Source organism: Pinus tabuliformis, chromosome 3_2, assembly GCF_031772625.1.
Source record: "Pinus tabuliformis cultivar Carrire ecotype Pingquan chromosome 3_2, CPIR1, whole genome shotgun sequence".
Taxonomy (NCBI): Eukaryota; Viridiplantae; Streptophyta; class Pinopsida; order Pinales; family Pinaceae; genus Pinus; species Pinus tabuliformis.
Genome location: NC_142302.1, coordinates 1,139,097,632 through 1,139,118,106, shown reverse-complemented (window position 1 = coordinate 1,139,118,106; position 20,475 = coordinate 1,139,097,632). Strand labels below are relative to the sequence as shown.

At 38.8% G+C, this 20,475-nt stretch overlaps 1 protein-coding gene and 2 non-coding genes across 4 annotated transcripts; 1 reads left to right on the top strand and 2 right to left on the bottom strand.

The window, feature by feature from the left end:
* Positions 1-2,564: 2,564 nt before the first annotated feature.
* TRNAA-AGC (transfer RNA alanine (anticodon AGC)) lies at positions 2,565-2,637 on the bottom strand. The gene has a single exon. It is a non-coding gene; the product is annotated as a tRNA-Ala (tRNA).
* A 1,661-nt stretch (positions 2,638-4,298) lies between these two features.
* On the top strand, positions 4,299-6,565 carry LOC149184740 (uncharacterized). 2 transcript variants are annotated; one of them, XM_089418972.1, is made up of 4 exons: positions 4,299-5,665; positions 5,893-5,942; positions 6,019-6,083; positions 6,185-6,565. In XM_089418972.1, the coding sequence occupies exons 1-4, from the start codon at positions 5,410-5,412 to the stop codon at positions 6,201-6,203; spliced, it is 390 nt and encodes a 129-aa protein (XP_089275098.1). In that variant the 5' UTR covers positions 4,299-5,409; the 3' UTR covers positions 6,204-6,565. The 2 variants fall into 2 exon arrangements, with proteins under 2 accessions (XP_089275098.1, XP_089275097.1); XM_089418971.1 differs by having other exon boundaries at positions 5,893-6,083.
* TRNAD-GUC (transfer RNA aspartic acid (anticodon GUC)) lies at positions 4,461-4,532 on the bottom strand. The gene has a single exon. It is a non-coding gene; the product is annotated as a tRNA-Asp (tRNA).
* Positions 6,566-20,475: the final 13,910 nt, after the last annotated feature.

The window sequence follows — 20,475 nt, the reverse complement described above, 5'->3', positions numbered from 1 at the left end:
ACAACGTGGTAGAGGAGGGATCTTCTAAGTGGATGCCGCAGTGTATTGAGGTTTTTTTTAGGGTTGTTTAGGGGTCGGTTAAAGGTTGTAGCATGCCGTTAAAGAAGCCCTAACCAGTGACAGTTAAGGGCAGTGTGGGATAGCAGACTTGGAGCAAAAGGTTGATGTGTGTTGGGTCAAGAAGTGACCAAGTTTGGATCAAATTGATTGTGTAGCTTGTTGGTTTCGTGTGGAGGACTTTTCGAGGAGGCGAAGAGTCCATCCTAGGAGCAGAACCGACAGTGAAGTATTGGGTACCATTGGTCTGGTGGAGCGCAGCATGTTGGCTACCCAAAGTAGCCCTAGACTAGCAGTCTTGAAGTGACGAAGATAGATGAAGATTGGGTGAAGTTTGCAGCCTTATGAGTAGCTCTTTGATGAAAGAAAGAGGCTACGAGAAGGCAGATTGGAGCTCGGGAATTGGCCAACTTAGAGAGAATATTTATGAGCCCGTGTACATGCAACATAAGTGACATGCAACAGTGTTAGGTGGTATCACTCCTGGAGTATCGATGTGTAGTGGCCTTGATGGACTAAGGCACTACTAGTGAGCAGTACGGAAGTGATGGACTCCAAAAATTACATAAAGAACATGGTTTTGGAAACTACTCCTCTCAATTTATGATTTTGCCCTAGTGATAGAGAGGATTCGACAAGTTAAAAGTTCAATTGCAAAGGTCAACATTTATCATGTCATATGGGAAAACAATCCTATGGTTGATCATTTCACCAATCAAGGCACCTTTAAAAACATGGGACTAATCAAAACACCTTTAAAAACATGGAGAGGATTGTCATTGAAAAACATGTGTAGCATTGTCATTAATAATGAGTGTCATACCATGATTGAATGAACATCTTCACACATATAGCTAACTTAATGATTGAATGATAATTTTCACACATGTAGACGACTTAATGATTGCATGAAAATTTTCACACATATAGCTAACTTTAGAGAGATACCATGATTGAATGAAGATTTTCACACATACATGAAACTTAAGAGGGTACATCCTCACACATATAGTTGACTTAATGACTGAATGAAGATTTTCACACATATAGCTAACTTAAGAGGGCACATCTTCACACATACAACTAACTTAATGATTGAATGACGATTTTCACACATATAGGTAACTTAAGAGGGTGCCACTTCACACATATAGCTAACTGAATGATTGAATGAATATTTTCACGCATATAGCTAACTTATAAAGGAACATGGGTCGTTATATAGCTAACTTAAAAGAGAGCATAGGGCTCCTTGTAAGGCTGTAAGATTGATTGAAGAGCTTCACACATATAGCTAACTTGCAAGACTGATTGAAGATCTCCACACAAGCTAACTTAAAGAGGCACATGGATTATTATATAGCCAACTTAAGAGAGAGCACACATTTCCTTGTAAGGTTGCAACACTAATTGAATATCTTCACACGTATAGCTAACTTGCAAGATTGATTGAAGATATTCACACATATAGTTGACTTAAAAGGGCACATAGCTCATTGTAAGGCTAAAGAAGATCCTCAAACATGTGGCTAACTTAAGAGGGCACATGGCTTGTTGCAAGGTTGAATAAAGATCTTCACACATATAGCTAACTTCTTAAAAGGGCACATAGCTTGTTGGAAAGATAAATGAAGATCCTCACATACATCGCTGACTTAAGAAGGCACATGGCTTGTTGTAATGAAAAAGGGAACATAGCTCATTGTAAGCCTAAATGAAGAACCTGAATAAGTTAAATGAAGATCCTCACACTATAACTAACTTAGGTTCCCCACACATGGTTTATTGCAATGCAAGAGGGAACATATAGCTAACTTAAAAAGGCACCTAGCTCATTGTAAAGTTTAATGAAGATCCTCACATATAGTTGAATAAGTTGAATGAAGATCAGACATATAGTTAAGTTCCTCACACATAGCTAAATATTGTAATTAAAGAAGGCACATAGAAAAAAGATCCTGAATAAGCTACACATAGTTGAATAAGTTGAATGAAGATCACACATATAGCTAAGATGCTCACACATAGCGGAATAGAGATCACACTGATACCTAACTAAAGAAAAAGGCACATAGCTCAATGTAAAGTTGGATGAAGGTCCTCCTTGAACATAGTTGAATAAAGATGAAGAACCTCACAAGATCCTCACACATCGCTCAATGAAAATCACACACATAACTAACTTAACAAGATCCTCACACATAATTGAATGAATAAAAATCACACAAATATGGCTAACTTAACAAGAACTTGTTGAGTGAAAATCACACAAATATGGCTAATTGAATAAAGATCACACATATAGCTAACTTAAGAAGATCCTCACTCATAGTTCATAGTTTAATGAAAATCACACAAATAGATTATAGAAATTATAAGGGAACATGATGAGGCAACTGACGGTAACCGTAGCTCGATTCATGCAGTTTCAGAATAAAGTAGTGATTTAGTTTTGCAATTTAATAAATGGGCTCGCAGTTGATTCAGTTTTCAACCTAAAATAGGCTTGGAGATGCGGGGTATCGATCCCCGTACCTCTCGCATGCTAAGCGAGCGCTCTACCATCTGAGCTACATCCCCATGGGGCTAGCAATCGAAACGTTTCTATTTTCTATTTTCTGAGAGTAGTATAAATAATATTTAGTGAGCCGTACTGGATGCAGTGTGGCAAAATTTGTGTAGGGAATGTGTGGCTGTTACCTGGTAAAATTAATATGGCCTTTGCCGGGAAATCGAACAGGCGGTAATACTCACTCACCATTATACGACAACGGCCCGGCTTCTTTTATCCGGCTCTGATAAAGGCAATATGATGCATTGACAAACATTAATAAAATAATTTACAAGCCTGTGATCCAGCCATCGAGAAGTTTGGACACGGGGCCGCTAAATATGACTTTTGATTTTGATCTAAATATGAAATTTCAATTGCCTCTATATGCGCTAGGATTTCGCATTTTCATTGTTATCGTTTGGGGTGAAGTTAATCTCAAAATCATTGGGGGCGAATTGGGTTGCTACATTGACTAATTTGGGATTTGTTTTTTTTTTGGGACAGAAAGTGAATTTAGAAAAGGGCTCTCAGAAGCAATTCAACTTAATAAAGAAGACTGGAATCACATCTAAAGCACTAGATTGTAACTATGAATATGGCCACTTCATAAAGAGTTGCTTAGATATAAAAGAAATTCAATTTTCTCTAAACAAATTCCATCTCTCGAGAACAATAATGAATTAGAAACATTTAAACAAGTTTCTAAAAGGCACAAGAAACAACAATCTAACAGATTTTAAAATTAGAAAAAGGTTCTAAGAAGCAATTCAACTAAATAAAGAAAGATGGAGTCACATTTACGCAATAGATTGCAAACATATTTCTTTTAAGCGCAATTGTTGTCATGAATATGGCCACTTCACAAAGAGTTGCCTAGATATAGAAGAATTTCAATCCTCTCTAAACAAGCTCCATCCTCACAACAATAATGAATAAGAAACATTTAAACAAGTTTCTAAAAGGCACAAGAAGCACCAATCTAAGGGATCTCGGAATTTAGAAAATGGCTCTCAGATGTAATTCAACTCGATAAAGAAAAATGGAGTCACATCTAGGCACTAGATTGCAACTATATTTCTTTCAAACACCACTGTTGTCATGAGTATGGCCACTTCACAAAGAGTTACCTAGATATAAAAGAATTTCAATCCTCTCTAAACAAGCTCCATCCCTCACAACAATAATGAATAAGAAACATTTAAACAAGTTTCTAAAAAACACAAGAAGCAACCATCCAAAAGACCTCAGCCTAATCCAACCCATCATAGACTTGAAGTCCTAGAATATCAAAAGGAAGTAGAAGAGGAAAACCCAACGAGTTATCTTGAACTATTAATTCAAGCTCCAAGTCCCATAGAGAAATCAAGTCCCATAGAGAAATCAATTCCACTTATCATGAAAGAGACTCTATCTAAGAGACTGACATCCATTCAAGAGAAAGATCTAGAAGAGAAAGATCTAGAAGTAGATGAAGCAGAATTAGAAGAAAAAGGAAGGAGAAATAAACCTTGATAATTCTGATTCCCTTTGAGAAAAAGATTCAAAAGAGGAAGGAAATGAAGCCATTCAGATAAATTTGGTGACCGGGTTATCTGATAACCAAAATCGCCGATGCCAGGAATCGAACTCCGATATTCCATTCACACTTCCGTAAATAAAAGTAAATTTCTTTTATTGGTGACCGTGTTATCCGGGAAACCCTAAATCGCCATTGCTGGCCGTGTTATCTGGGAAACCCTAAATCCCCATTGCTGGGGATCGGGCCCGGCATGTCCATTTTATCCAATCACATTATTCTTAATAACATACTGTTGACCCTGTTATTTGAAAAACACGGGAAGAACATAATCGCCGTTGCCGGGGATCGAACCCGGGTCACCCGCGTGACAGGCGGGAATACTCACCACTATACTACAACGACCATTTGCGAAAATCATATTGATTAATATAATGATTTTTCAGAAATATATTGATGAGTTTTTAAATACCGATGAGTTTAGTCTCCTTTGGTTGCACTGAAGGTAAGGGAAGCAACCTGGTTTTCTTGAATTGAGATGAGAGACTACAATATCCACCACCCTTCTAATTATGGTTAATATTTGCTGCGACACCGTCTATATTAACAGAGTCAAGAGCGTTCTCCGATTTTCAGAGACTTGCATGGGTTCGAATCCCATTCTTGACAGTCTTCTCAAATTTCCATAGACTTGGGTTCAATTGCATTAAATTATCAAATCTACTTACAATAATATAAGTTATATGCATAAAATTATATTTTGTTATAGATTTTCTCTAAATTATGGATTCAAACTTTTATCGTTTCAGATTTGTATGGTTGTCGTTTCAGATTTTAAAAGTAAAGACGAAAACCATCTTCTTAGTTATAGGGTTATTATGATAAGCTTTTTTTAAGCAAAAATATATGTGATTATGGTTGAAAAGAAGATTAGCATATGGTTAAAAAAATTGGGTAAATAGGTTAAGATATCACACACGAATGCCATGGTAATAAAGTCAATTTCTTGCATTACTTTGTTCATTTTAGCAAAGAATTTGATAGAATGCCTAGAATTTATCTTTTAGAATAGATTATAAGAATTAAAGATTTCATAATAATTGAGAATTGCCGTAATAAAGTTTTATAATAATGTTATTGCTAAGTTTACTGATGGGACCAGCCCACAATACGTTGTACAAACTTTAATAATGTCCGTCCAGTGTTAATTAACGGTAAGTGTTTGGCTTACGATTAGTTACTAATCACACATTAATCAAGCAGCTGTCGATTACAATGATTTATGAATAATGATATCACTAATAAGGGTTTAGTGCAGATATTTAGGCTGGAAATTGATTGCTGTGTTAATATGTTTGTACGTCGAGAAGACAAGTGTCCAGACCTCGGGCTTCCGTTTCGCGTTTGGCTAAACCCTAGAGTATTGGGTTCTCCCGGTCATTTGCACTTTGCACGGTTTGTTTGTGAGCTTTGCGACTCCGAGAGGGTTTGTTACTATTCTGCTATTACGGTTGCCTGCACCGATGTGGCTTCTATTGGTAAGTTACAATCATGCAATAATATTGTTTCTCCTTGGTCTACGCCTTACTGGGTTGGTTATGCTCGTCTTTGGTCGAATTGTATGAGGTTCTCCTGTCTCTTGGGCAGCTCGGTGTTCACTGTTTGTTTCTAGTTGCTTGTTCGACCCTTTAACTTCATTTACAGTTCCTCTGCTACTGGAATGACCACATAATTTGTTGTTGAATTTGTATATGCTTGTGCTTAGGACGCGGCCTCAACGGGACCCTTCCATCCGCGACTGTTTCCTCTAGCAAGGTAAGTTATCTCTCTTTGCTACAAGTTATGCTCTCAATTTTTCCTTGTGCTAATGGTCTCGGCTCCTTGCTAGCAGGGTTCTGGTTTAGTGATGGTCGCGGTCAATGGTAATTCTTCTTGCCCAGCTCTGCTCTCGAGAGGGTGAGTTCATCTAGTGCTCACACTCCTTTTTCTAACAGTGTTTATGCTTGTTGTCACGTTCTCAAACCCTTGTTGCTAACACCTTGTCGTTTCTTTTGCAGGTCTCTGGTTTCAAGCTAGCGTAATCCTCGGCTCCTTCTTCGAATAGATCCGGTAGGATCTTTCCTTGTTGTCTTTGTCTGGTCGAAGGGTTTCTGGTTGTGTTTGCTATTGTGCTCGGCCTATTCGGTTGCAATGTGTTCGATTGTGCACAAATCTAGTTTTCTTGGTCCATTGATTGTATAGTGTGGCTTCGGCTGTGGGCTGTATAGAACTTTGTTAAGGGTTTGAAACCCTAACCCTCGTCCTACTACTCTGTTTCTGAAGGAGGGTTTCCACGCCCTCGTAACTGTTGGTTGTAGACTTGTATTCACGTGTTTGATGCCACGATGTGGACTGTAATAATATTTGTGAAATATTAATGAAAGAAAATTGGTATTATCGTGCACAGAATTACCTCTTGTTTATGCTCGATGTCGGAACTGTATTGTTGATAATGCTTTACTGTATGTTCACGCCTCTGTAGCCTCTTCAGCGTGCACAGGAACTAGGTGTTTGTCTTCATTTTGTATATCTGGGTCTCGGTTTATGCTTATGCTTGATTTTACATTTGGGAACTTGCTTCTGTTCAGGAAGGAATTCGACAGTTTCTCTATCTATTCTAATATTGCATGTAACAAAAAATAGATTATAGGAGATACAATAGTCAATTCAGATGGATTCAGGGAAATAGAATGTAAAGAAAATGTCTCTGTTTTTGTATTATTATTCTTTGTTTCGGAAAGAACGAACCCCGTCCTTGCTATGTACAATTGTTTTATAATTCCTTGCAATACAGTTAGCAAACTGTTGGCAGTTGCTTGTTCGGTTATGCAGCTATCAACTATCTTGCTGTTTGATCTTTTCGTTCTATAACATACAATGACAATATTTTCTTTCCAGTTATTTTGATGTTTTTTTTCCTAAAGTAAACAACTAGAAAATTAAACTACACAAGAGACCAAACAACCAAGTGTCTACAACTGTTTCTACCTAACTGCATTGTTCCTAACTGTACTATCCGTAACTTCTAATTAACAGACAAAAACAAAATATAAAACAGGCTCCTAATAATGTCTTTAATTAATAACACAAATGAAATTCAAATTGTTGATGACCTCTCCTCCTCAGCTGAGACTAACACTCGGTCATGGCGCCCCTAGCTGGATGCTCCTGCATCAGGCTCCCGGGGTAAGAAAAATTCATGACTCTAGTCCATGAGCTTCTCGACCGAATGACCCACCTGCTCTATCTGCCTGGCATCAAGCCACGAACTGTCCTCAATAGGACGGTTCTTCCACTTGACCAGGTATTGCAGATACTCCTTCCGCCGAGTTCACTTAGCCACCTGAGTGTCGAGGATCCTCTCGATCTCGGGAGGCTGAACGTAAGGCATTTGTCTCATCCAAGTCTCACTTCCATCTTGGGTGTCCCATGTAAGCCGTGTGGTACTGTCTTCCTCTGAACCAGCAATGTATGGAAATAGGTCTGCTACATTAAAGATGGGTGAAATGCCTATCCCTGGTGGCAGCTGTATTTCGTAGGCATTCGCTGAAAATTTCCGGAGAACTTTGCAGGGACCTATCTTCTTGTACTTCAGCTTGTTGTATGCACCTCTAGGGAAGCGTTCCTTGCACAAATGCACGAGGACTTCATCTCCCACATTAAACTACACTTCCCTTTGTTTCAAATCTGCTTCCTGCTTATATTTTTTGCTGTTGTCCTGCAATTTGGTTTTCGCCTGCTCATGCAAATCTTTCATTGCGTTAGCGAAGTATTCCCCATCAGCACTCCATCTCTCCTGCTGTCCCAGATCTCGTAATTCGTGCACTCTACGAGGGTGCATGCCATACAAGATCTGAAAAGGACTACAACCCGTGCTACGATTGGGTGAGTCGTTATAAGCGAACTCTACCTGGGCAAGTACTCAATCCCACATCCGTGAATTCTCACCAATCAAGCTTCGTAGCAGGTTCCCTAGACTTCTGTTTACCACCTCTGTTTGCCCGTCAGTCTGCGGGTGATAAGCAGAGCTGTAACTCAACTGCGTGTCCATCTTCTTCCACAGGGTGCGCCAAAAGTGCCCTGTGAACTTCACATCCCTGTCAGAGAGAATAGACTTAGGCAAACCATGTAGCCTGACAATCTCTGTAAAGAACAAGTGGGCCACGTGAGTGGCATCGCTGGTTTTTCTACAAGGGATGAAATGCACCATCTTCGAAAACCGGTCCACTACTACCATCACCGAGTCATAACCCCGTTGTGTCCTTGGTAGACCCAAGATGAAGTCCAAGCTGACTGAGTCCCACGGTCTACTTGGAATAGGAAATGGTGTGTAAAGTCCCGTGTTTTGACTGTGACCTTTTGCTAACTGACACACTTTACATCTGGCCACAAATCTCTGCACATCCCTTCGCATTTTTTGCCAAAAGTAAAAATGGCTAAGCTTCTCTAATGTCTTGTCTATGCTGAAATGTCCGGCTAGACCTCCACTGTGCTTCTCTTGAATAATATTCTCTCTTATTGAGCAATCAGGAATGCATAACTGTCCTCCTCTAAACAACAGTTTCTCCTGCAAGTTATAGTCCAACAATGGACTATTATCTCTCACCAAATGGTTCTGACATGCCTCATAGGCCTCCTTAAAATCTATGTCAGTCTAATACAAATCTTTCAAGTGCTCAAAACCCAGCACTTGTATAGTACTCTCCTGCAAGAGTAAGGCTCTCCTACTCAACACATCTGCCACCTTGTTGGCCTGCCCGCTGATGTGTTTCAACACAAAGGTGAAACTCTGCAAATATTCAACCCACTTAGCATGTTTGTGATTCAGCTTGTGCTGTTGCATCACATACTGCAGTGCAGAATTATCCGAGAACAAAACAAATTCATTCCCCAACAAATAGTGTCTCCAATGCTTCAGTGCTTGGACGACAGCATAGAACTCCTTGTCGTAGGATGAATACTTCTGCCTTCTTTCATTCAACTTCTCGTTGAAAAATGCAACAGGTTTATCCTCTTGGCTAAGTACAGCTCCAATAGCCATACCGCTTGCATCATAGCGAACTTGAAAAAGCTTTTTAAAATCTGGAAATCTCAGGATCGGTCTCTCTATGATCTTCTTCTTTAGTAGCTAAAATCTCCTCTCTGCTGCATTAGTCCATCGAAAAGGCTGACTGGCCTTTTTGATAGTTTCTAACATAGGTGCACAGATTTCACTAAAATTTCTTATAAATTTCTGGTAAAAATTCACTAACCCATGAAAACTACGTACCTCAAATAAAATTTTCAGGGATGGCCAATTGACTATCGCTACAATCTTCTCTAGATCCATCTTCAACTCGTTTTCTGCTATTACGAAGCCCAAATAAATTAATTCTTTTTGTAGAAAAGTACACTTTTTCAGATTGATCAACATCGTATTCTGCTATAATTTTTCCAGCACTTTTCGAACATGTCGAAAGTGTTCCTCCCTTGTCTTGCTGAAAATTAATATGTCGTCCAGGTACACTATCACAAACTTTCTGATGTATCCATTCAACATTTCATTCATTAACTGCATAAAGGTGTTGGGTGCATTACTTTGTCCGAATGGCATGATCAGCCACTCATACAGTCCCTCGTTAATCTTGAAGGTTGTCTTCCATTGATCCCCCTCTCGAATTCGAATCTGGGGATACCCACTCTTTAAATCAATCTTAGAAAAATATGCTTCCCCGCTTAGGCAATCCATCATGTCATCCATCTGTGGTAGTGGAAATCTGTACCGGATGGTGATCTTGTTGATGGCCCTCAAGTCTATGCACACCCGCCATTCTCCTCCTTTCTTGGGAGTGAGAACTATTGGAACTGCACAAGGGCTCAAACTCTCCCTTATTAACCCTTTATCTAGCAATTCCTGCAGCTGCTTTCTAATCTCCTCATTGTCTTTGGGGCTCATCCGATATGCTGCCCTATTTGGCAAACTTGCTCCGGGTATAAAGTCAATATGATGACTTATGCTTCTTTTAGGGGGTGGTTTATCTGGCAAGTCATCCACCACTATATCATTAAACTCCTGCAACATCTTTTGAATTTCTATGGGTAAATCTGACACCTCTGTGTGTAGCAGCACCGTCTTCGCTCTTTTATCAACAACATAGCTCACCTCGTTGTCCTCAACTTATTTCAGAAACTGTTTCCCGCTCATTAACAATACTCTTATCTCACTTGTCCCTGTTGTTTCTTCCTCCTTGATGGGCACAAGCGTGTGCTTGATCCCATCTTTAACAAACTTATAATAGTTTGCCTTCCCGTCATGTACCACCTTCCTGTCATACTGCCATGGCCTGCCTAGCAGTATGTGACATACATCCATCGACATTATGTCACAAATGACCTTATCCCCATATCTTTCGATATGAAACTCTACTTCACATTGTTCATCTACCAGCAACTGATGGCCTTTTTGCAGCCATGAAACTTTGTAAGGGGTGGGATGTTTCAATCGCTTCAACCCCAACTTTTCCACCATCTCTGTGGCCACCAAATTATTTGTACTTCCATTGTCAATAATTAGCTTACATCACTTACTGTGTGACTTACAAACCGTCTTAAACAAAGCTTTCCACTGAGTTTGTTCAACTGTTTCTTTGGCTGGTTTCAGCAACACCTTGTTCAAAACTAGGGCTTCCCCTATTTCCGGCACATTTTCTGCTTCTTGGGGAGGTGTCTCTGCTTCTTCTGGCTATGCGACATACGCACCCCTCTGCCTAGCTTGTTCTGCTTCAGGGCATTCAAACGACCTGTGTCCCCACTTGTGACACCTGTAACACTGATAACCAGCTCCTCTGCCTCGGCCATTTCCCCTGCCGCGCTGATATGGCCTACCACCTCTCGTGCTTTCACCTCTTTCTGCTGTTTCGGAAGCTTTAGAATTGTTACCTTCTTCATTACTGCTAGCAGTTTTCCCTCTGCCATAAGTCTGTCCTCTTCCTCTGCTGGTTCCCCGTCCTCTCCTAGCATTTTGTTTTCTGGTGATTTTCTCCTCTGCTTTCATAGCACTCTGATATGCTTCTTCAATGTTTTTTAGGGAAATAATGTTGATTTCATCTAAGATTTTTAACCTTAAACCATTTACATACCTGGCTATTTTCTTCGGGGTGTCCTCTGTATAACGGCCCTTAAGTTCACTCGGTAAAACTCTTCAGTGTACTCCCTTACTGTCATCCCCTTCTACTTCAGATTTTTCACTTGCCTGTGTAGTGCAATCTGGTAATCCTTAGGCAGAAATATGCCTTTCAACTTGGTCACCATCCTTGACCATTTCTTGATCGGAAACTTGTTCAACCTCCTTCTCTTTGTTTGGATGATGTCCCACCAAAGGGTTGTGTGTCCCTTCAACTTTGTCACAGGGAACTTAACTCTACGGTCCTCACTGATCTCTTCGCACTCGAAATACTTATCCAGCTCACTGATCCAGTCCAATAAAACCTCTGTGGACAAGCTACCATCATAATTTTGGAGTTCTGGTTTGGGTTTGTTGCTTGCCATTAAGACTTACCTCAACAGTCTCATTCAGTCCTTCTTCATCCGATCCATCTGTTGTCGCTACAGCTTCCTCTTCGCTATCATCTCCTATCTCTAGATCCCTTCTTCTCCCTGCTTCAACCGCCTCCAAACGGGCAGTAAGGATCCTGATCTCCTCTCTCAATCCTTCCTCCGCTATCCTTTGAACACCTCTTCCACGGCCTCATCTTCCTACCTCCATTTCTCAAGCCAATTCCAAAATCTTGCTCTAATACCACTATGATGGGACCAACGCACAATACGTTGTACAAAATTTAATAATGTTCGTCCGGTGTTAATTAACGATAAGTGTTTGGCTTACGATTAGTTACTAATCACACATTAATCAAGCAGCTGTCGATTACAATGATTTATGAATAATGATATCACTAATTAGGGTTTAGCGCAGATATTTAGGTTGGAAATTGATTGTTGTGTTAATATGTTTGTACACCGAGAGGACAAGTGTCCAAACCTCGGGTTTTCGTCCCGCGTTTGGCTAAACCCTAAGGTATTGGGTTCTCCCGATCATTTGCACTTTGCGCGGTTTGTTTGTGAGCTCTGTGACTCCGAGAGGGTTTATTATTGTTCTTCCTTTATGGTTGCCTGCGCCGAATGTGGCTTCTGTTGGTAAGTTACATTCATGCAATAATATTGTTTCTCCTTGGTCTATGCCTTACTGGCTTGGTTCTGCTCGTCTTTGGTCGATTTGTATGAGGTTCTCCTATCTCTTGGGCATCTCGTTGTTCACTGTTTCTTTCCGGTTGCTTGTTTGACCCTTTAACTTCATTTACAGTTCCTCTGCTACTAGAATGACCACATAATTTTTTGTTGAGTTTGTATATGCTTGTGCTTAGGACGTGGCCTCAATGGGACCCTTCCATCCGCGACTGTTTCCTCTAGCAAGGTAAGTTATCTCTCTTTCCTACAAGTTATGCTCTCAATTTTTCCTTGTGCTAATGGTCTCGGCTCCTTGCTAGCAGGGTTCTGGTTTAGTGATGGCCGCGGTCAATGGTAATTCTTCTTGCCCAACTCTGTTGTTGAGAGGGTGAGTTCATCTGGTGCTCACACTCCTTTTTCTAACAATCTTTACGCATGCTGTCACGTTCTCAAACCCTTATTTCTAACACCTTGTCGTGTTTCTTTTGCAGGTCTCTGGTCTCAAGCTAGCGTAATCATCAGCTCCTTCTTCGAATAGACCCGATAGGATATTTCCTTGTTGTCTCTGTCTGGTCGAAGGGTTTTTGGTTATGTTTGCTATTGTGCTCGGCCTATTCGGTTGCAATGCATTCGATTGTGCACAAATCTAGTTTTCTTGGTCCTTTGATTGTATAGTGTGGCTTCGGCCGTGGGCTATATAGAACTTTGTTAAGGGTTTGAAACCCTGACCCTCGTCCTACTACTTTGTTTCTAAAGGAGGGTTTCCACGCCCTCGTAACTATTGGCTGTAGACTTGTATTCACGTGTTTGATGCCACGATGTGGACTGTAATAATATTTGTGAAATATTAATGAAAGAAAATTGGTATTATCATGCACATAATTACCTCTTGTTTATGCTCGATGTCGGAATTGTATTGTTGATAATGCTTTACTATATGTTCACGCCTCTGTAGCCTCTTTAGCGTGCACTGGAAGGAACTAGGTGTTTGTCTTCATTTTGTATATCTGGGTCTCGGCTGTAGTTATGCTTCTGCTTGATTTTATATTTGGGAACTTGCTTCTGTTCAAGAAGGAATTTGACAGTTTCTCTGTCTGTTCTAATATTGCATGTAACAAAAAATAGATTATAGGAGATACAATAGTCAATTCAGATGGATTCAGGGAAATAGAATGTAAAGAAAATGTCTCTGTTTTTGTATTATTGTTCTCTATTTCGGAAAGAACAAACCCCGTCCTTGCTATGTACAATTTTTTTATAATTCCTTGCAATACAGTTAGCAAACTGTTGGCAGTTGGTTGTTCGGTTATGCAGTTATCAACTATCTTTCTATTTGATCTTTTCATTCTGTAACATACAGTGACAATATTTTCCTCCGGTTATTTTGTTGTTTTTTTCCTAAAGTAAACAACTAGAAAATTAAACTACACAAGAGACTAGACAACCTAGTGTCTACAACTGTTTCTACCTAACTGTATTGTCCCTAACTGTACTATCCATAACTACTCATTAACAGACAAAAACAAAATATAAAACAGGCTCCTAATACTATCTTTAATTAATAACAAAAATGAAATTCAAATTGTTGATGACCTCTCCTCCTCAGCTGGTCATGGTGCCCCTAGCTGGATGCTCCTGCATCATTTACAACCACTAAGACTTAGTTGGAAGATATTAAATGTGATATAGGAGTTAAGCAAGGATGTTTCAACTCTCCTGCCTTTTCTAGGCTTTTATATAGTCAAATCAAAGGGATGTCAACAATAAACAAGTTGTGTTGACACTACTTTAGCTCGAATCGTCATCATCCTTCTTTATGTCAATGCTATGGTTCTTATGCTGATGTGCCCCTCTAATCTCAACAAACAACTAAGAATTCTCAAGGATTGTTGTTGTAGCATGGATATCACAGTAACTATTGACAAAGCAAAGGTTATGATTATCAAATCTAAAAGATCATGTATGTTAAGTTTGAAATTTACAATAACAAATTATAATAAGTTACTGCATAGAAATATCTTGAAGTTGTCCTTCCTCACAAGCTTAATTGGAGCTATAACATTGAGAAAAATGATTAATGAAAGGTGGGAAGCTTATTTTGGTCTTAAAAACAATTGTAAAATAGTTTACTTCTAGTGTTGGGGGAAACACACACACCTTTGATATTACTGGCATTCCTATTATCTTATATGGATGTGAAGTTTAGTAAATTGTAGTATCTTGAGATAATCATGGAGAAATATCAAGCAAATACAAAAGCATTTTATAATTCACAATCTTAAAATTTAAAACAATACACCTTGTCATATCCTTCTCATAGAATCAATTCAATTATTCTTATAATTGTTCTCTTTACTAGTCAAATTTATTACATGTAATACAAAAATTACATTATATTCATAGAGATTAGTTGTGCTCATTATTATTTGATGGTTGAAATATAATCATTTTTCTAAAGGCAATTTCTAAAAAATTATAATAAGTAGTTACTTATAAGGTGTAGCCCAGTTGATTTTGTGGGGTTTAGTCCCCACCAGGTCTCAAGTATGGGAGGGGTTGAGGATGGAATCCACTTTTGGGTGAATTAAACTATCCCAAGGGGCATCCAAGCGTGATCAAGCTTCACACAATATTGGTGGGAAACTTATTCTTCCATCCAACATTAGGGTTGGCCCTGACCTAGGCTTAGCATAGTTATACAAAAAATAGTTAAGAAATTTGTAAAGCATTATAATAAGTAGCCAAGCAAATTTTCCCTAAATTATGGATTCAAACTTTTATTGTTCTCATTCTAGCAAAGACAAAAAATCCTCCTAATTACATGACCATTATGATAAGATTTCTTGTAGCAAAACTATATGGGATTATTTTGGAAAAGAATATCAACATATAGTTAAAGTGTTTGAGAAAAGGGTTAAAGACTGCAATGGTTTTAGAAGCTATCATATTACCATGGACCACCTAGTTATGCTTAGGACCATCACAGAGGACTTTCATAGTAGCAGAACTAATTTCCCATATTGCTTCGTTCAATTTAACAAAGAATTTGACACAATGCCTAGAATTAACCTTTAGAATAGATTAGAGAATTAAAGGTTCCATTGTAGTTGAGAGTTGTCACAATAAGGTTGTGAAAAAATGTTATTGGTAAGTTTATAAATACTAAGTGTTAGTTGGAAAAGATTAATTACGTCGATAGATGTGTCTATTAATTAAAAAAATTGTCATAAGAACATGAGTTATGGTGTTTTGGGCATCTGGTATTGGTAAGTCATGGTATCGTAACAAATTCTATTTACAAGTTAAGAATCTTCATGATAAAGTGGGGGTGAATCTTTGTAGGAGTTAAGCAAGGATGTGTCACGTCCCCTACCCTTTTGGGAATTTGCATAGACAAGTTAAAGGCATGCTTGGAAAAAGTAGGTTGTGTTGACACTACTTTAGCTCGAATTGTTATCATCCTTCTTATGCCTAGGGTATTTTTCTTATGGTGAGATTTCCCTTCGAGCTTAAAAAACAACAATTCTCAAGGATTGTTTGTTGTAGCATGGGTATGAGATTACAAAGCAAAGGTTATAATTATCAAATTCAAAAGATCATGTATGTTAATTTTGAAGTTGACAATAGCAACTTATAAGGGGTTACTGCATAGATATCTCTCGGAGTTGACCTCCGTCACAAGCTTAATTGAAGCTATAACATCGGGGACAATGATTAATAGAGGGTGGAAAGATAATTTTGGTCTTAGAAATGGTTGTAAATTAGTTTACTTCTAGTTTTTTTTTGGGGGTGGGGATGGGGACACTTCTTTAATATTCTTTCCATTGCTATTATCTTATATGGATGTGAAGTTTAGTATTGTAACATCTTGAAATAACAATAGGGAAAGAGCAAGAAAATCCAAAATAATTTTATAATTTATAATACTAAAAGTAATGGCAATACACCCCATCTTATCATTCTCATAAAAACAACTATTTTTCGCATTAAGAGTATGGCTACAACGGGGTCTCTAATATACATGTACAAGACAAATAACATGAAAGACACAGTACAAGGAAAATACCTTTTAGCAGAGGTTATAACAGAGGTTTTTAGTGTTATAAAATTGACAAGAATTGTCAAAAAAACATCCTCTAAAACATTTGTTTGTGGGAATGAATGTTTTAGCGGAGCTTATAACGAAACTTCATCTCAACTGAAAAAATTTGTGCAACCAAAGATTTTAGCATATGTTTTTTTTCGGTGCGCTTTATGGAACAAGCAGCCCTAGTGCACTAATTGTAGAAACACATCTGGATTCATACATAATTAAAAGCATCAAGGCGTTTAATTAAAAGAGCACTAGAACCTAAAATGTATACCACCAGGGTGCTTATAACAAAAAATTCCTGGTACGCTCAACTCAAAGAGCACCAGACCTTGAAACATATACCACACCAGTGCTTATATAAAAAAATCCCTGATCATTCTTCGATGAAGGAATAGCTCCAAGGCATGAAGAAAATAATCGCAGTTTCGGTGCTTTCTCTTAAACATGCAACATCAGAACGTCTTGTTTACATAAATGCACCTGTGTGTTTGTTATATAGAGGGTCCTGTGTTATTAGTTTTAATAGGGCACCGGGAATGGAAATAATATTTTGTAGAACTGGGGGGTGTTAGTTCAATGAAAGCACTAGTGTGTTAAGAGTTACAATGCACTAGGGCATTAATTAAAGACAATACTGGTGCTTGAAGACTTGAAAGCCTCGGTGATGTTGTTTTCTGAAAAGGCACCGACTATGCTAAAAGATGACATCACAGTGCTTTTATTTAAAGTAAAGCACCGATGTGTTTTTATGTTATGGACACACCGATGTTTTTGTATGAGATTTTCTCTTTTTTGGAGACATTGACCTGTGACAATGCAATTATTGTAATTTTTAAAATATGTTATTCATTGAGAAATCAACATATATCTTATAACAATATTCATATAATGACCAACTTGTTGGTTCGAAAAGCTTCAACCAAAAAAAAATTTGTTATGTGATTTCTACCTAAAGACTTCTCCTAATATTCATATAAATTAATATTTGATTAGTGCATTTGTATATGATGTTTGGATTAATTTGTTATATTATCAGATTTCACATCTCTTCATTATAATATTTAATCATCCATATATTTAATTAGTGGTGTAACATTTCACAACGACATTGGATAACACAATAGAATAAATTAAAATGTATTTTATTATATATCAATAAAAGGCTCTTTGTCACACAAAAAGGGATTGTTATTGGTAACCCCTTGTCTTTGAATTGGGACACTATGTCCATGATTACATTAAACAAAATGTTTGATTTTCACAGACAATTATTTCAAAAAATACAACAGGTTGCATTGATATCCAAATAGATCATCATTTCTCATTGGAACTGTTGTCAGTGCTCAAACTACTTCCATGACTTGGGTTATTGATGGAATAATGGATCATTTGTCAAATATTAAATAATTAAAGTTATTTTTTTTAGTGAGACATTTGTGGAGAAATTAGTGGAATGATAGATGAGATATTTGTGGATGATTGTTGAGAGAATTATGGAGTGATTATTTGACTCTTGGACTACCCTCTTGACTCTTGGACTACCCTCTTGACTCTTCACATTACAATAGTGATTGTTCACATTGCACTAATGACACTTGGAATTTTATTTACAATACATTTACAATAATACAATTTCCACATATACCCATGTGGGACAAAATATGCTTGAGTCGGCCTGACAAGACAACAACATCACTCGGGGTCTTGGGGGAAGACCAACTCGGTAACCTCCTTGCGATGATCTTCGATGATGAACTGATACCAAGCTTGGTACTTCTCTATTGTGTCCCAATACTGTTTGATGGAATCTTTGTCGAAGCAGACCCTTGCCTCCATGGCTTCTGGGTATATGGTTCTGAAACTCTGTCCAGCTCATCCTGAAGCATGTGCAACACTATCTTGAGTGTGGTTGGACCACCAATGTACCTCTGCATGTTTTCTGCTCAGAGCTGCAAGTCATCGCGGGTGGCTTCACGCATCAACTACCCAATGTACCTCTTGACATCCAGCATGACTTGGTTCTTCCTCATGGCCTGGGTGAGGGTTCTGATGGAAGGGATCTTGTGCATTCGCACTATGAAATCCAGATTGTTGAACAACATCCATAGGAAGTGTCAATGCTAGTGATGAGCGGAGGGAGCTACTCATAATTCTGGATCTGCATCTGAATCCGTGGTTTGTCTAGCTCAACCTGTGGATTCATCTTCTTGTGCAGGTAAAGCGGGGCTCCCTTGTACCTCATTGTCCATTATTTCATGTGCACAATAGCAGTGTGAATGTCTTTGAGATTTTGTGTTGTATGCTCGCACTACTGCTGACAACCGTATAAATGGACAACTGCTTCGTGCACGGGGACAAATATTTTATAAATTGTCTACATGGTAGCTTCTAAAATTGATATCTCTGACAATATTGATTTCTTCATTTCTTCCATAGCAGATCTTACGGAATACTCTATTCTCTGCCTAGCCTTTTGCAAGTCCTTCGCCATCTGTTCATTTTCTGTTATCAAGAACTTGACTGTTTAACTCGTGGCTTCTGCATAAGCCTTAGAAGCCTCAGCCATGGAAATTGGATGTCTTCTAACATCTAGTACAATCACCATTTCTTCTGTGTGTGCAGGTGATGTATGATCATCCAGGAGCTATTTTCTTCGTGCATATGCAATCCTCTGTTGTGTCTCATCAAATGCCAGATTCTACACATTTATCTCCGGATCATCATCAAGAAGAACAACTTCTCCTTGCTCACTCAAGACTGGTAGTGGTTATGGAGGTGATGGAGACTGTGGTACTACCTCGGATGCCCTCAGCATGAGATCAATGTCTTGGTCCTCTAGCTCATGTTTCGTCTCCATGTTTCTTGCCTCAACCAACTTCTCAACCTACTGAGCAAGTTCCTGAACCTGCACCTGCTCACCCTCTTCATCATCTGTTGTCTCAACCTATATCTGTGCAGTTTGCTCTGTTAGTGCACCTTGTCATTCTCCTTGTTCCTATTTTTTCCTTTCTTCATTATCTCTCCTCTTGAGCTCTTGTTTTGCTTTCAGCTTCTTCTTTGTCTCTTGCAATATCATTTTCGTCTTCCAATCTTTGCTTCTCCCTCTTTCTCTATGGTACTCCCCTGTCACGATGTCGCCTCTTTGCATCTATCTCCAAAGCTACTCTCTCTACAAGTGAATCTTCTTTGAACTTGTAGCTTTGCTCAGCCTCTGCACTCTCAGCAATATTCCTCTTGCCTTGTCTTGCACCGGTTTTTTGTTCACCGTTGTTGTTGTTGTTGCTTCCTGTGGTGTTGCTGCTTGCAGTGCCGCTTTCCATTCTACAACCATGTTGGCCAATTCATTGAGCCTAAAGGAGTTATAGAAATACCTCTAAGGATCATACTTTGGCCAATGACATGCCTCGTGGACCCATGGGAAGTACACCTTTACACAGTGGTTCTTGCATATGCAGTGTGGATCATACTGATTGAAACTCTTGGTGTTGAACCCTAACTTCTTCAATTCCTCGGTCTCGACATCTGCATCTTTCAAGGTACGGATCTTATACAGTCCAATCTGCAAAGGAAGAGTAGGCCATGGTGCCTTCTTCCTCATGTGCAGTGTTGTTGATAACCTTGTGGAGATGTGGTACGCAATCTATTGCATGACCAACTTGTTCGTGGAAAACCTTGGTAACTCATGCGAAGGCTTCTCCGTACCAAACGTCTTGATGAAGGTGCCACTAGGTGAGGCATACCAATTTGTAATGTTGAGCAATGCCTGCATAACTTCCTGGGACATGAAAGGTGGGTCTTGTTCAAATATTATCCTATACAACAAGGTGATGAAGTGGTCAGACAACCTTTTCATGACTCCTCGGTAGCTGCACTAAGAGAGAAACTTGCAATAAACATTCACAACATCTTCTAATGGTGTTTGTTGTCACTCACTGCATTGTGGGTTTCAATTGGTCAAGGTTTCCCAAGGGTAGTGAATTTTGGAGCTACTTTCCTAGGCCACAAAAGATCTCA

What these genes read in the sequence shown, in the direction of transcription:
- LOC149184740 (XM_089418971.1), top strand. Translation starts at nt 5,410, where the DNA reads ATGAATAATGATATCACTAATAAGGGTTTAGTGCAGATATTTAGGCTG. An exon ending in CACCGATGTGGCTTCTATTG is followed by an intron (nt 5,666 to 5,892) that starts GTAAGTTACAAT and finishes GCTTGTGCTTAG; the next exon opens with GACGCGGCCTCAACGGGACC.